The following is a 15,643-nucleotide window of genomic DNA, read 5'->3' as shown; positions in this document are numbered from 1 at the left end:
AAATCAAGGTGTAGGAAAATTAGAACTCTCTGTTGAAGCCAGGAGTGAAGTTTGTGGTATAAATGCAATTGTTTTACAATTGCTGCAGATGGGTCACAAATCTGACTCTTCGGTTTCTTTGCAGCCAAAGCAAAGACAGAAATATGATCAGTTACAATTTTATATTTTCCACATAAAGCTTTTCCTGGCACTGAGCCCTGAGAGAAATTCCTCCCATGGGTCCTTATGTAAAGAGGTCACAGTGTGATGTATTATTTCAGACACTATATCCTGTGAAGTATAACAGTGGGTTTCCTATGGCTACTTCCTTTAGCACCTTTCATTTATACCAAGAGCAAATGCCAAAGTTCAATTCAGAAGAGATTCTGAAAAATGCAAATAATTCTCTGATGATTTAACTTGATTGAGAAATAAAATTTGGAATATCTAGGGTGATAGATACCTTGCCTTAAAGAGAATTTGTTAGCTTGATTCTTGTTGAAAATTCAGCAACAGAAACTTTGGGATTATATTTGAACCATAAATCTATAGTAAAGTTATGCTTCAATTGAATTAAAGATGGAATTATATGCTTTAGATGGTCAACTAAGTAGATGGTAAAATAGACTACTTATAACATAGGTGTCTAAACCAGGATTTATTTATACTATAAAAGATATATGGTGGTGGCTTAGGAACTACTTATAGAATAACAAAACTTTCTCTCATGAAAAAAAAAAAAAACAATGAATGATGAGTGACTTTCACCATGAAAATCTTAGATTTTTATTATTTTGTCATAGTAATTAAAGCTAATGACTCACAGTATTTATACAAAAAAAAATTTGAAAATTTTATCCCAGCAGTTTCTAATTCTATACATTGTGATTTCCTGATAAACTTTCCAGACTTTCATCAAGAACACATACCAATGTCAGTAAATAGTTTGCATATTGTATAGACTTGTTTTATTGTTGCTACTTGATTAAAACCGGTCCACTCACTAACTGTAGTTGAGAGTATTAGGCTATGTTATCACTTTTTCCATGCAATTGAACTCAGTGATTCTGTTTGTTTTCCTTCTTTTTTCCATCGTCCCTTTTTCTTACCTTTTCTTCCTTTCCTCTTTTTTCCTTAGTTTTTTTTTGTTTTGTTTTGTTTAGTAGAGAAGGGACTTTTTTGTGTCATTTATTCACTTCATTCTGTGAGGGAGGTCCCAGAAACAGATTATTTATTGTATGACTGCTTTGTCCTCATATATGCTTCTTTCACACGTATTAATAGTTGTGAGTCACAGAACACCAACATGAAGCCTCAGAGTTCATGGTACAATGCGGGTGAATCATGAACCTACTGAGCATACTTATAATTAATTAGATGTATATCCTTGGCAACCAAAAAATACCTGTCCTGAGACTTTTGAAAACCAAGAACGCCCCTATCATGTAGGGAATTGTTCATAAACTACTATAAAGCAAACTTACAGTGACACATCCTTAAGAGACCATGGTCTTAAGCCATTGGCTTGGTTCACTTTTCTGTATGGTTTATTTCACAATGATAGCTCCTAAATGAGCTCAATTCATCGCCACATTTTAATGAAATTATTAATTGTTGAAATTCTATCTTTGGATTTACTTGAAGAGTACTGAAAACCACCACTTTAAATCTGTAAATTTCTAAGGTAGATTTTACTAAAAGTAAAGGAGAAATTAGAAATTTAATTAATAAAATAAGTATCCCAAATAAGTGTTACACATTAAAGCTTTCTGAGGCAAAGCAGTATAATGAAGAAAGAAAACACTCAATTTAGAAATAGAAACCTTAAAATCTCTGGAATGTCCACTTATCTACTGTGACCTCAGATAGATTTCTTGACTATTTTAGGTATTGCTTTCCTTATCTGTAAAATGAAGCAATCATTTCTCTTAAAGTCACAAGATTGTTGTGATAAACAGAGATAACCATTGTGTTATATATTTTTTGACTAATAGTTAAAACAGTATGTGACTCTCCCTGTTAGCCAGATCATATTTTTAAAGACAAAAATTTGAACTTGCAACTTATTCTTTCTCCCAAATCCAGTGATAGGTGAATATTACAGTTTAAGTGGCTACTGTTATGGTTAAGTTGTATCATTTAATTACAGGTCTATCAATAGACTATGTGGAAAACAAACTTTACTGGATCAGTTCAGGAAATGGAACCATAAATAGGTGCAACCTGGATGGCAGTAATTTAGAAGTAATAGAGACAATGAAAGAAGAATTAACAAAAGCTACAGCCTTAACCATCATGGGTAAGTACAATGGTTCTATATCTCCGATGCTTGTATTGATTGGGTTTGATTAATTATGACCTATTAAAAGCTTAAAAAAGTTACTGTTCCCTTAACACTAGAAGCACATTCAAGTTGTACATCTATAAGAGAGTTTTTCTTTTCTTTTTTTCTTAACCTTACCAAACAAACTTATGAGATTATCCAGGTCAAGGACTGTTATCAGTACTAACTTGACTGTTATTGATTTTTGGCTTATTATTATTATTGATATTATTTTAACTATTATTTTCCATGTTCTACTATAATATTCTAAAGTGCAATGGCCATGGGTATTTGTCAGAATAAAGTAAAATCTTATCTCTGCTTATAAAGGATAGCTTGATATACACAGATAATTGAAGAAACAAGTCCACAGTATCACTGACTAATGATTTAAATTATTCTTTCACGAAAATGCTTTATACATACACAAACACAGGATTATACCTGACAAGTGGTTATTTTAGAGTAGAAATTTATTTAAAATTGTCTCATAAAGCAATAAGAAAGTAGGATTAGTTTGTATTACTTGACTTTACCAAATTAAGAAGAAAAAAATGATTTTTGTGTATTTGTGCATAGTTTAAATCACCTGAGTAAAAACAGCAGAGTTTAAATTCTGAAAATGGTTTGATAAACAGCAATTCCCAAATCAACATCCACACTATGTTTTCCAAAACTGAATTCCAATAAACTTCATGAAATCAAGCCACTGGCAAATAATATAGCCAAGGAACCTAATAAGTAGAGGAAGCATGTTAAAAATATGTCATAACATTTCAAGGGATGTCATTGACTTTCAGTGAATGTATATACATATCACATACTTTATGTTCTATAAAAATCATTGCCTTATAGGAAAATGTAGGCTTTATAAAAATTTATTTCTACTAACATGATTGCTACCAACCCTACTGTGAGTAGGAAATGAATACTAAACTTACAGAACTCAATGCTATGAGCAAAATCTCAAGAAATGGAGCAGTAGTCCGTTTTAGCAAGAAAAAATCCTAGTTTTTTTTTCTGCTAAAAAGTAAAGAAAAAACTTGGATGAAATCATTATGTATATATTGGGTCAGTAGTTTGCATCTTACATGACATCAGTGCCATATGGGAACCAACCTAGAGTAAATTAACATTTTTTATTTTTAACAAGTGAATGGTTATATATGTGTACCTCTCCCTGTCACTATAATTTGCTTAACCCTGGAAGATAAAAATTGAATTTTAAAAAACCTATTAATATCTATATTGTCAGTGCATCAACTAGATATATCAAAATACATCATCAGTTTGAGGGCTTAAAGGACATCACCATAGAGAAGCAGATGAGTAATGTCTACTCCGTGAAGTTCCCTATCTTGTCTTTGAATTTGCCCTTCTGTTGAGATTTCCCCTTTCTTCATTTAGAACCTCTGTAGTCTTTCTCTTTGGGGCTGGTATAAAGGGTGATGACCTGCTTCCTGCCGAGACTGAATTGTATAGTCATATAAAAAAGGTAAAAAAAAGAAGAAGAAGAACCTTACCACTATCCAGAGGATTGCTGATGATTACAGCTACAAATGTTTAAGAAGAAATTTGCCTACAGTGATTCTGAAGTTGCACATTCAGGAACAGAGAAATAATTATTAATATGTTGTGACTGGTTATATGCCAGCTCCTCAGACTACCAAAGTGATATATGATAAGTAACTTAATGTTAGTGTTTAAGATTTAGGAGTGGTTTTCCTAAAATTGAGTTAATAATCTCTTTGGACACATTTTTCAGTTTTTACACCTCAAATATTATATCTTGTAAGTCTTTGGGGTCCCCAATTTTACTTGGAATGCTATATACAAAATAGACTGAAAAGAGCTTTGAAATATTAAATCAAGTAAATGCCCTCTCTCTCGTGGATCACTAACTCTGGGCAAAGCCAGGGGACATGTTGTGAGGCCCCACAACAGCCCTGTGGAGAAGTTCATATAGCAAGGAACTGAGACCTCTAGCCAACAGCCATGAGGGAGTCTTCTTGAAGCCCTCACAGTCAAGATTTCAGCTGACTACATCTAAAGCCAATGTATTACAGCAACCTCAGGAGAGATTCCAAACCAGCACCAGCCACTCACATAGTGGCTCCCAGATTCTGGATCAACAGAAACCATGTGAGAAAATAAATGTTTACTGTTTTAAGATCCTAAGTTTTGGGGTTAACTTGTTACACAGCAATGGATAACTAATTCATATGTCTTTCCATCCATAGAGCTCATTCATTTATGAACAGATTTACAGACTCAAATATTTATTTAATAGGGAGAGGCAAGATATGAATAACAGGTATAATAAAAACCCAGTAGCAAAAGTGTTAGTAAGTAGCAACTGCGTCTAGGCTTCAATATCTAGACTTACTTGAGAATGGCAGGAAGTGTGATTAAACTGGAGAGAGCTAATGGACCGCTTGAGGTAGAACACCTCTCAGTTCCACTAATTTTTGCCATAAGGAACGTTAACCAGTTGTGCCAGACCTTTCATTTTTCATAAGAAGCAAGAAATCCATGATTTTTTTATCTCACAATTTTTAATGTTAGTCCATAATCACATTAAAAAAATTATGCAGGCCAACATACTGTTTAAGCTAATTGTGAAGGATAACACTCTACAAACCAAAAAACTAACTACCAAATAATAACAAAAATATTACTATAACAATCCTCTACGTGTTTAATTCAGCTAAGAGGAATCAGTTAGCTACCATCTCTGGTTCCATTATTCTTTTTTTTTTTAAATTTTCATTAATTTAAACATGTAATACCCATACATATTTGGGGTTTTATATAATTTTTAATTTTATATTGGAGTATGGCCAATTAATAATTTTTTGATAGTTTCAAGTGGACAGCAGAAGGACTCAGCCATACGTTATACATGTATCCATTCTTCCCCAAATTTCCTTCCCATTCAGGCTGCCACATACTATTGTGCAGAGTTCCCTGTGCTATAATTAGGTCGTTGTTGGTTATCCATTTTAAATATAGCAGTGTATACTTGTCAATCCCAAACTCCCTAACTATCCTATCCCCAATCTTTTCCCCCTGGTAACCATAAGTTCATTCTCTAAGTCTGTGAGTCTGTTTTGTAAATAAGTTCAATTTTATCATTTCTTTTCAGATTCTGCATATAATGGATATCAGCATATATTTTCTTCCTCTGTCTGACTTACTTCACTTAGTATGGCAGTCTCTAGGTCCGTCCATGTTGCTGCAAATGGCATTAGTTCATTCTTTGAAATGGCTGAGTTAATATTCCATTGTATATATGAACCACACCTTCTTTCTGTCATCTTTTATATTGATGACTTTGAATTGTAGAGTGAAGAGGATGAATTAAGACAGTCAATGCCTATCGGTACTGTAAGGGGGGACTTGTAGAAAAAAATAATAATCTGATAGAGCTGATTTAATTTATAGGGGAGACAGGGTTCCTCTTCTAGCGAATAGGACATATAATTTCCTACAAAGTCTTCATGGCCTTATTCAACCAGACTTTGTATTTTGCCTGAGGTTCATATAGATAAAAAAACATGAATGTGAGGTCAACCTTTAACTTGAGTTACTTCACTGTTGACAAGGAAATGTAATTTCTCGATGTGGAATTTATGTCCTAATATCAGTGGATATTCATTTCCATTAATTCTTTTAACAAATATTTATTAGTGCCTACCATATAGCAGGCACTGTTATATATGGTAGTAAGACTCCTGACTTCATCAAACTTGCAGAAAAGCAAGGAAGACAGACAATAAGTAGGGTAGAAAACCCACAGAATTATAGGTAACTGTTAAGGGCCAAAAAAGAAAAAAAAAAAAATCAGGGGAAAGAGATATAAAAGTATATGAGTAAGAACAAAAATTTAAGCTTTAGGTTGAATGCCCAAGAAGAGTGAAGAAATGCCATATGAACCAATGAAAATTGTTTTAGTTGTTAATTTGGTTTTCAACTTTTATGTTATGTTTTAAAATCTTTGTTTTGAAAAAAAAAAAAAGATCTTTTTAAATAATTTAATTATATCAAATCTTCATGGGTGATTCTGATAATTTACCAGGTCAGACATCTTTAAAGGTGGCCATGGTTCAAATTCAGTGTTGTTTGTCCTTCACTTTTCCTCTAGTGAGTCTGAAGTGATTTACACATTGTGTACAATGGCTATTTGATGAGGACTTCTAATACCTTTCACTCTGGACTGAATGTTTGCATTCCCCCTAATTTATATGTTGAAGCCCTAACATGACGGTTTTAGGAGGGGGCCTTTAGGAAGTAACTAGGTCATGATATTAGAGCTCCCATGATGGGATTCCTGCTGCTGCTGCTGCTAAGTCGCTTCAGTCATGTCTGACTCTGTGTGACCCTGTAGACAGCAGCACACCAGGCTCCCCCCTCCTTGGGATTCTCCAGGCAAGAACACTGGAGTGGGTTGCCATTTCCTTCTCCAATGCATGAAAGTGAAATGTGAAAGTGCAGTCGCTCAGTCGTGTCTGACCCTTAGTTACCCCATGGACTGCAGCCTACCAGGCTCCTCCGTTCATGGGGTTTTCCAGGCAAGAGTACTGGAGTTGGTTGCCATTGCCTTCTCTGAATGATGGGATTAGTGTCCTTCAAGAGACCATAGGGCTACACTCACTATCTCTCTCTACAGTGTAAGAATACAGCAAGAAAGTGCTGGCATTGTGATCTTGGACTTCTAGCCTCCAGAACTGTGAGAAATAAATATCTGTTATTTAAGTTACCCAATCTATAGTATTTGTTAAAGCAGCCGAACTCACTAAAATACTTTTCCAGTTACCAAATATAAGCTGAACTAGCCTAGAACTGAACACAGAAGAACTGTACAAAAAAGATCTTCACGACCAAGATAACCATGATGGTGTGATCACTCACCTAGAGCCAGACATCTTGGAATGTGAAGTCAAGTGGGCCTTAGAAAGCATCACCACAAACAAAGCTAGCAGGGGTGATGGAATTCCAGTTGAGCTATTTCAAATCCTGAAAGATGATGTTGTGAAAGTGCTGCACCCAATATGCCAGCAAATTTGGAAAACTCAGCAGTGGCCACAGGACTGGGAAAGGTCAGTCTTCATTCCAATCCCAAAGAAAGGGAATGCCAAAGATTGCTCAAACTACTGCACAATTGCACTCATCTCACATGCTAGTGAGTCATGCTCAAAATTCTCCAAGCCAGGCTTCATCAATATGTGAACCGTGAACTCCCAGATGTTCAAGCAGGTTTTAGAAAAGGCAGAGGCACCAGAGACAAAATTGCCAACATCCTCTGGATCATGGAAAAAGCAAGAGAGTTCCAGAAAAACATCTATTTCTGCTTCACTGACTATGCCAAAGCCTTTTACTATGTGGATCAGAATAAACTGTGGAAAATTCTGAAAGAGATGGGAATACCAGACCACCTGATGTGCCTCTTGAGAAATCTGTATGCAGATCAGGAAGCAACAGTTAGAACTGGACATGGAACAACGGGCTGGTTCCAAATAGGAAAAGGAGTACGTCAAGGTTGTATATTGTCACCCTGTTTATTTAACTTATATGCAGAGTACATAATGAGGAACGCTGGGCTGGAAGAAGCACAAGCTGGAATCAAGATTGCTGGAAAAATATCAATAACCTCAGATATGTAGATGACACCACCCTTATGGCAGAAAGTGAAGAGGAACTAGAAAGCCTCTTGATGAAAGTGCAAGAGGAGAGTGAAAAAGTTGGCTTGAAGCTCAACATTCAGAAAACTAAGATCATGGCATCTGGTCCCATCACTTCATGGGAAATAGATGGAAAAACAGTGGAAACAGTGTCAGACTTTGTTTTTTTGGGCTCCAAAATCACTGTGGATGATGATTGCAACCATGAAATTAAAAGACGCTTACTCCTTGGAAGGAAAGTTATGACCAACCTAGATAGCATATTAAAAAGCAGAGACATTACTTTGCCAACCGATGTCTGTCTAGTCAAGGCTATGGTTTTTCCCGTGGTCATGTATGGATGTGAGAGTTGGACTGTGAAGAAAGGTGAGCGCCGAAGAATTGATGCTTTTGAACTGTGGTGTTGGAGAAGACTCTTGAGAGTCTGTTGGACTGCAAGAAGATCCAACCAATCCATCCTAAAGGAGATCAGTCCTGGGTAGTCATTGGAAGGACTGATGCTAAAGCTGAAACTCCAGTACTTTGGTGGTCACCTCATGCTAAGAGCTGACTCATTGGAAAAGACCCTGATGCTGGGAGAGATTGGGGGCAAGAGGAGAAGGGGATGACAGAGAATGATATGGCTGGATGGCATCACCGACTCCATGGACATGAGTTTGGGTGAACTCCAGGAGTTGGTGATGGACAGGGAGACCTGGCGTGCTGTGATTCATGGGGTTGCAAAGAGTCAGACATGACTGAGTAACTGAACTGAGCCTAGAACTTTGGACGTCAAATTCTTTCCCATTTTAAAAAATGACTTTGTCGATTGTCTTTTCCCAAATGTAAGAGCTAACAAATAAAATGGTCTTTCCAGGTGGCGCTTAAGTAAATAATCCCTTTGCCAATGCAGGAGATGCAAGAGAGGCAGGTTCAATTTCTGGGTCAGGAATGTTCCTTGGAGGAGGAAATGACAGCCCACTCTAATATTCTTGCTTGATTGAAAAGAGTCGGATGTGGCTGAGCATACTTGTACACAACAAATATAATATTTTTTGCTTTCAAAAACAATAGCTAATACCTCTAAAATTATGTCTGCTTGTTATTTTTCTTAGATAATTTTTCTCAATATTTAACAGTAATTTTTAAAAGAATTTTCTTTTATAAATATACTTCAGTTTCATGATATAAGTTTACTCTAAAACATTTTCTTCATGATTTTCAAGTGGTTTATATTTCCAAACAGTGTATAGTCAGCTATGTTATATTCAACTATCGATTAGCTAGTTTTCAGACATAGAACATTTTTGTTTGTTTTTAATTCACCCTTATAATTTTTGTCATTTTCATGATCATTAATGTCTGCAGGATACAATGAAGTAACCACAAATTAATCAAGTTCCAGTTTACTCTTAAGTGCCTTTATGAGGAGAAGGAGGTTAAAACTATTGATGAAAATTAGAGTTAGTGACTTATTTATGGATTTTATTTAACATACTGTTCCTCTTCACTGACAGCATATGCAGTTTGAGAGCAGACTGCATATATTGTATCCACACTGAAGAGAAAGAAAAATCAGTTCATGGATTTAAAGGAAAATACACAAGTAAAACAAATGTACTGTCAGAAATAGGCTTAATAATATTTGGAGAAAATTAAGATGGAATTCAGGAAATCGCAGGATGTTAACTTAGCTATATTTTATACTTTCAGGGTGAGTCAGGAAAGACCTGGGGCAAATGGACTACAGATTTAAAATAGAAGTGAGGCTGTTCTGTGCTTAGTTGCTTAGTTATGTCCAACTCTTTACAATGCCACGGACTGTAGAAATCAGTCTCCTCTATCCATTGGGATTCTCTAGGCAACAATATTGGAGTGGGTTGCCATGTCCTCCTCCAGGGGATTTTCCCAACCCAGTGATTGAACCCAGGTCTCCTGCATTGCAGGCAGATTCTTTACTATCTGAGCCACCAAGGAAGTCCTAAAAGTGAGGACATAGGAATTATTCAAGCAAACTTGACATAATTTGCATGTCTGAATAGAAAATCCTTGATATTTTTTAATTTAATGGTCAGCATCTTATTCAATCATAGGTGATGTTTATACAGTCCATTCAGATATGTCATGCAGTAATTTGTCAAGTTTTGCTCGGGCAAGAGCTTGAGTCCTGGACATTACAAGAGGTGTGAGTTTGAGTTTAAACCTTCACCCCTGGCTCACACTCAGAGAGCTTTTTATTCATTAGCTCATATGTTACTCTACTGCATATATAGTATTCCCATTGAGATTCAAGCATACATCTATTTTTTAGTTTCATTTTGTCATACAATATGATTTTTGGAAATCGTATTTACCATTGTATTTATAGATAGGAATTTCAAAGTTAACACAGCAAATTATTCTTGAATATCAAGGAGTGTGTGTGTGTGTGTTGCTAAAGAACCTGTCTGCCAGTGCAGGAGATATAAGACATGAGGATCCAATTCCCGAATCAGGAATATTCCCTGGAGGAGAGCATGGCAACCCACTCCAGTATTCTGGCCTGGAGAATCACATTGACAGAGGAGTCTGGCAGGCCACAGTCCACAGGGTCACATGGATTCGGACATGACTGAAGTGACTAAGCATGCATGTACATGTGCATGCATGACTGCGTGCACGCACACACACACGTGTGTGTTTATATATATATATACACATATATATATATATATAAAGTAGTCTTCTTTATGTGGTTAAATCAGACAATCTTTTTTTTTTTTTTCAAATACTTATTTATTTATTTGGTTGCACCAGGTCTAAGTTGCAGCTGCTGCTGCTAAGTCACTTCAGTCGTGTCCGACTCTGTGTGACCCCATAGACGGAAGCCCACCAGGCTCCCCCGTCCCTGGGATTCTCCAGGCAAGAACACTGGAGTGGGTTGGGATCTAATCCCCTGATCAGGGATCCAACCCAGGCCCCTTGCATTGGGAGTGCAGTCTTAACCACTGGACCACCAGGGAAATTCTAAATCATAGACTTTCAGAATTAAATGTTACCTTGGGAAAGGTTGGGGGCGGGAGGAGAAGGGGACGACAGAGAATGAGATGGCTGGACTGCATCACCGACTCTGTGGACATGAGTTTGAGTGAACTCCGGGAGTTGGTGATGGACAGGGAGGCCTGGCATGCTGTGATTCATGGGGTTGCGGAGAGTTGGACACAACTGAGCGACTGAACTGAACTGAACTGTATATAGTCCATGGGGTCGCAAAGAGTTGGACAGAACTGCATGACTTTCACTTTCACTTTTGTGCTTTCTAACTCGCTTTAGTCGTGTCTGAGTCTTTGCGACCCTATCAACTATAGTTTGTCAGGCTTCTCTGTCCATTGGGATTCTCCAGGCAAGAATACTGGAGTGGGTTGCCATTTCCTTCTCCAGGGGATGTTCCCAGGGATTGAAGCTCCCTCTCTTATGTTTTCTGCATTGGCAGGTAGGTTATTTACCATGAGTGCCACCTGGGAAGCCCTTCAAGATCATTAAAGTTACTTTCTCAATTGAAGAAATGTACTTTAGATTCCTGTTCCTAATATTCACTAACTGGCAGTGGATATAGGACACCTACTGACTTCTACTCTTAATTTTCTGTTCTGTAAAAATATGAGTTTTGACTATATGATCTACAAAATTTTAAAAACGCGTATGATTTTATCACTAACAGATTAACCCAGAGTGCAGGAAATTGTTTAAAATAAACCATTATCTAAGGTTAAGTAATACAGCAGAAACAATAAAAATTGTGGCTAAAAATAAATTTAATGTGTAAAGTTATGTTAAATCACAATTCATATTAATCTTTTAGAAGTTGGTCAAATTATTCAATTTGATTTTTAGTTGAGAATTTGGTGGATATTTACCTCAGTTCAGTTCAGTTCAGTCGCTCAGTAGTGTCCGACTCTCCGCGACCCCATGAACCACAGCACACCAGGCCTCCCTGTCCATCACCAACTCCCGGAGTACACTCAAACTCATGTCCACAGAGTCGGACCATCCAGCCATCTCATTCTCTGTCTTCCCCTTCTCCTCCCGCTCCCAATCCTTTCTAGCATCAGAGTCTTTTCCAGGGAGTCAACTCGTCGCATGAGTTGGCCAAAGTATTGGAGTTTCAGCTTTAGCATCAGTCCTTCCAACGAACACCCAGGATTGATCTATAGGATTGCTCAAATTACTTGTTTTAAAATAGGCTTCTACTTTTTATAAATACCTAAGTAACTGTCTTCAACAACCATCTGATTCTTAGCATCACTTGAATAAATTGGCAAACTTATCTTTATAATAAAAGAAACTGAATAACAGTAAAGGCAAAATAAGTAAATAAATAAAGCTATACATTTTCTATGGATACTTAAACCCTCTCAGTTGAAGTTTTTTGTGCTACCAGCTACAGTTAAAATATATTATATTATTGCTCTGTTTCAAGTAGCAATTTGCAAGAGTAAGCTTAATATGTAAATATTAGAAAGACATTGAATTTTGGCTACTGTTAGGGTCGTTCAGGGAAGAGAAAAAGGATCCTATTCATGGAGGAGAGTGCATTTTCACTCTCTTATCAGAAACAAACTCAGTCCTGTAGTGGATAAAATGTTAGCTTCTCTCAATTTGGTTATGAACACATTTATTTTAAAGCAGTGTTAACAAAATAATTGTTTGCTCTTTAGGGAGCCCTTGAAAGTCTTTACTAAATGTAGTCCTTAAGGACATCTGTTCATAGTTTCCAGAAGTTCAATTTACAAAATGAAAGTCATCATAATAGGTGCTGTGAAAATTCCCAGTGCATGGATAGTTTGCATTGGGAAACCAAAACTGTCAGATTAAATGCTTCCAGAACCAGCTGAATAACAGAGAAGGACATAACTATTTGCTTGAAAATACAGTGTTGATATTGTTGGGGATTAAATGATTTGAGTGTTCCCACTGGAGCTTCTACAGCAAAGCACAATCATCTAGTCTCTTTGCTGACTGGAAAAAAAATAAAAACCCTCTAAGCTTAATGGTAAAAAAATTAGGCTCTACATACACTAACACTTAGGTTTGCACTGCTAATTTCTGTGATATATTTTCATTATTTGATTCTGTTTTCTTTTCAGAATTATGATTTGGTATAATGATGTGTTAGAATTTATTAAAAATATAGCATAATCTAGCCCTCAGTTTGCACACTTGTAAATTTCCTCAGATCTAAAATATACTCTCTAAATCATAATAGAAATGTACAAAGTGTATGTACAAAAAACAACCAAGTAAAACTGGTGCGCAGAAAACATCAAAACTTTTTTTCTATTTTACTTCCTGAGATGAATTATTAGAGCAAACTCGCATGGCATCGATGAAAGATTATAAATGATAGCAAGTGACAGGCTGTGAGTCTGGTGCATTTAGTCTTGTTAAGAGCCTTAGACAGAGCACTTGCAGATTCACACTGAAATCTAGTCTGAAAGGATTCTATGTTATATTCTTATGACAAGGTGGTGGGTCTGATAACTTGCAAATTCTTGACTTTAATAGTCTACCTTAAGAAGTCATTTCCTCTGTTTTGTGCAAGGCAAGTCCACTTCACATGCTGTCAAGGGCAGTTTTTTTCTTTTTCTTTTTTTTAAATCAAAGCTTACTGAATATTTCTCTCCCTCTGAATGTGAAAAGAAGCTGAAACTTAGTTCCAAGGGGTTCTTACTACTTATGAGTTTCTTCCCCCAACCTGTGGCTGATCCTTAGATTGCCAGGTTTCCTTTTATATATGATAGCTCTGCCCCTCTATTTGTTTTCCTTTCAGAGTCTAGTTAGATACTCACTAGCATTTTATTTAGGCTACTACAACTCTTTAACTTCCTTCCAGTCTTCATATCTCTGGTCCCCAAGCTATTAAGACCTGCAAAATTCAAACCTGCTGTGACACCCCCTCCCCGGGTCATAATATTTCAGAGGCTGGAATATGCACTCAGAACTTACTCTGAAATGCTCATTTTTTTCTCCTTTTCATTCACCAAAAGCTGTTTGTCACAACATTATTAGTTTACCTTGTGTGCTTAGTCGCTTCAGTCATATCCAACTCTTTGTCACCCTATAGACTTGTAGCCTCCCAGGCTCCTCTGTCCTTGGAATTCTCCAGGCAAGTATACTAGAGTGTGTTGCCATGCCCTCTTCCAGGGGATCTTCCTGACCCAAGGATCAAACATGTGTTTCTGATGAATCCTGCATTGACAGGCAGGTTCTTTACTGCTAGTGCCACATTACAGATAAAAGAAATTTAAGATCAATAAGTTTTGTTAAAACCCAAAGCATTATTCATCCTGCCTTATAGATAAAGAAACAGGGTCAAGAAGATTTGTGAAGACCCAATCCTCTGAGACTCAAGCTGAGAGATCCTAACGCATGTCAAGTGCTGCTTCCACTACCAGGAAGAGCCTTCCCTGTCATAAACTCTGCTTTTCATTCAGTTCTCCCCTACCCTTCAGTTGCAGTGCATCAAGGCAAACTGTTTTTTTGTATCTGATCTTGGCGTATTTATTTCTATTTGTCTTGTTCTTTGACTGCCTTGCATATTTATCAGCCACCCTAATGGGTGAAATGGAGAAGGAAATGAAAACAACCGACTCCAATATTCTTGCCTGGAGAATCCCATGGATGGAGGAGCCTGGCAGGCTACAGTCCCTCCAAATCCTATTTCAACTACTGTTGTTCCCTCACTAAGTGGTGTCAGACTTTTTGTGACTCCATGGACTGAAGCACCCAGGGTCCTCTGTCCTCCACTATCTCTGGAGTTTGCTCAAACTCATGTCCATTGAGTTGGTGATGCTATCTAACCATCTCATCCTTTGTTGCCTCCTTATCCTCCTACCCTCAATCTTTCCCGGCATTAGGGTCTTTTCCAGTGAGTCAGCTCTTCATATCAGGTGGCCAAAGTATTGGGACTTCAGCATCAGTCCTCCCAATGAATATTCAGGGTTTATTTCCTTTAGGATTCACTTCAAGTCCTACTTTAATTATATCTCAGTGATTTAAAATGTTTTCCTCCTCAGAGCCCCATTGTATTTTTCAGAAGTGATGGAATTTTGTTTTTCCTAATGAGTTAACGTGTCTCATTTCTCCATAATTTGGGACCAAATTTTATTCATATATGCATCATTCATGACACACAACAAGATGCTTTGCACTGAGTACATTCATTAAGTTGCAGTAAAATGTATGAATAAATAAAACAATGACCATATACACACTAAACTTGTGCCACAGCAATCAAAATATATTTTCAATCAAAGCAGGCAAATATTTATGCAGAATGATCACAACCATAAATATATTATCCAATTTAAATATATATTGAAATAAATGTGAAAAGAAAATACTTTCAAATATAAGGGTTTGAATTGAAAAAGGAAGAAAATGAATAACATAAATGTGTAAACATAATCATTTCTGACACATACTCTACATACAGCTGTATGTAGAAAAGCAAGAAAAGAAGTGCTGTATTGAATAATGCTTGTTGTCAAGGGAACTAAACAACTTGATGGAAGAAGAAGAAGAAAAAAAAAATTATCCCAAAGCACACACAAGTGATAGAGTTCTGGAACAAACAAAACAAGAACTTTAGCTCTTAAAGGTAGTCTCTCACAGCTGGGCCTACCAGCATTATTCTCTTTAA

The 15,643-nt window shown here is 36.7% G+C and overlaps 1 protein-coding gene across 1 annotated transcript in view; it reads left to right on the top strand.

Annotated features, from left to right (window-relative positions):
- The window catches only part of LRP1B (LDL receptor related protein 1B), a 2,241,805-nt gene that overhangs the window by 1,546,350 nt on the left and 679,812 nt on the right, over positions 1-15,643 (top strand). Inside the window, exon 32 of the mRNA XM_088842364.1 lies at positions 2,129-2,278. Coding sequence (XP_088698490.1) covers positions 2,129-2,278 — 150 coding nt within the window. The remainder of the gene's footprint in view (positions 1-2,128; positions 2,279-15,643) is intronic.

Source organism: Moschus berezovskii, chromosome 2, assembly GCF_049115385.1.
Source record: "Moschus berezovskii isolate FMDL1 chromosome 2, NW_MosBer_1.0, whole genome shotgun sequence".
NCBI classification, from domain to species: Eukaryota; Metazoa; Chordata; class Mammalia; order Artiodactyla; family Moschidae; genus Moschus; species Moschus berezovskii.
The sequence above is the reverse complement of the archived record's forward strand: the minus strand, read 5'-3'. Positions and strand labels throughout refer to the sequence as shown.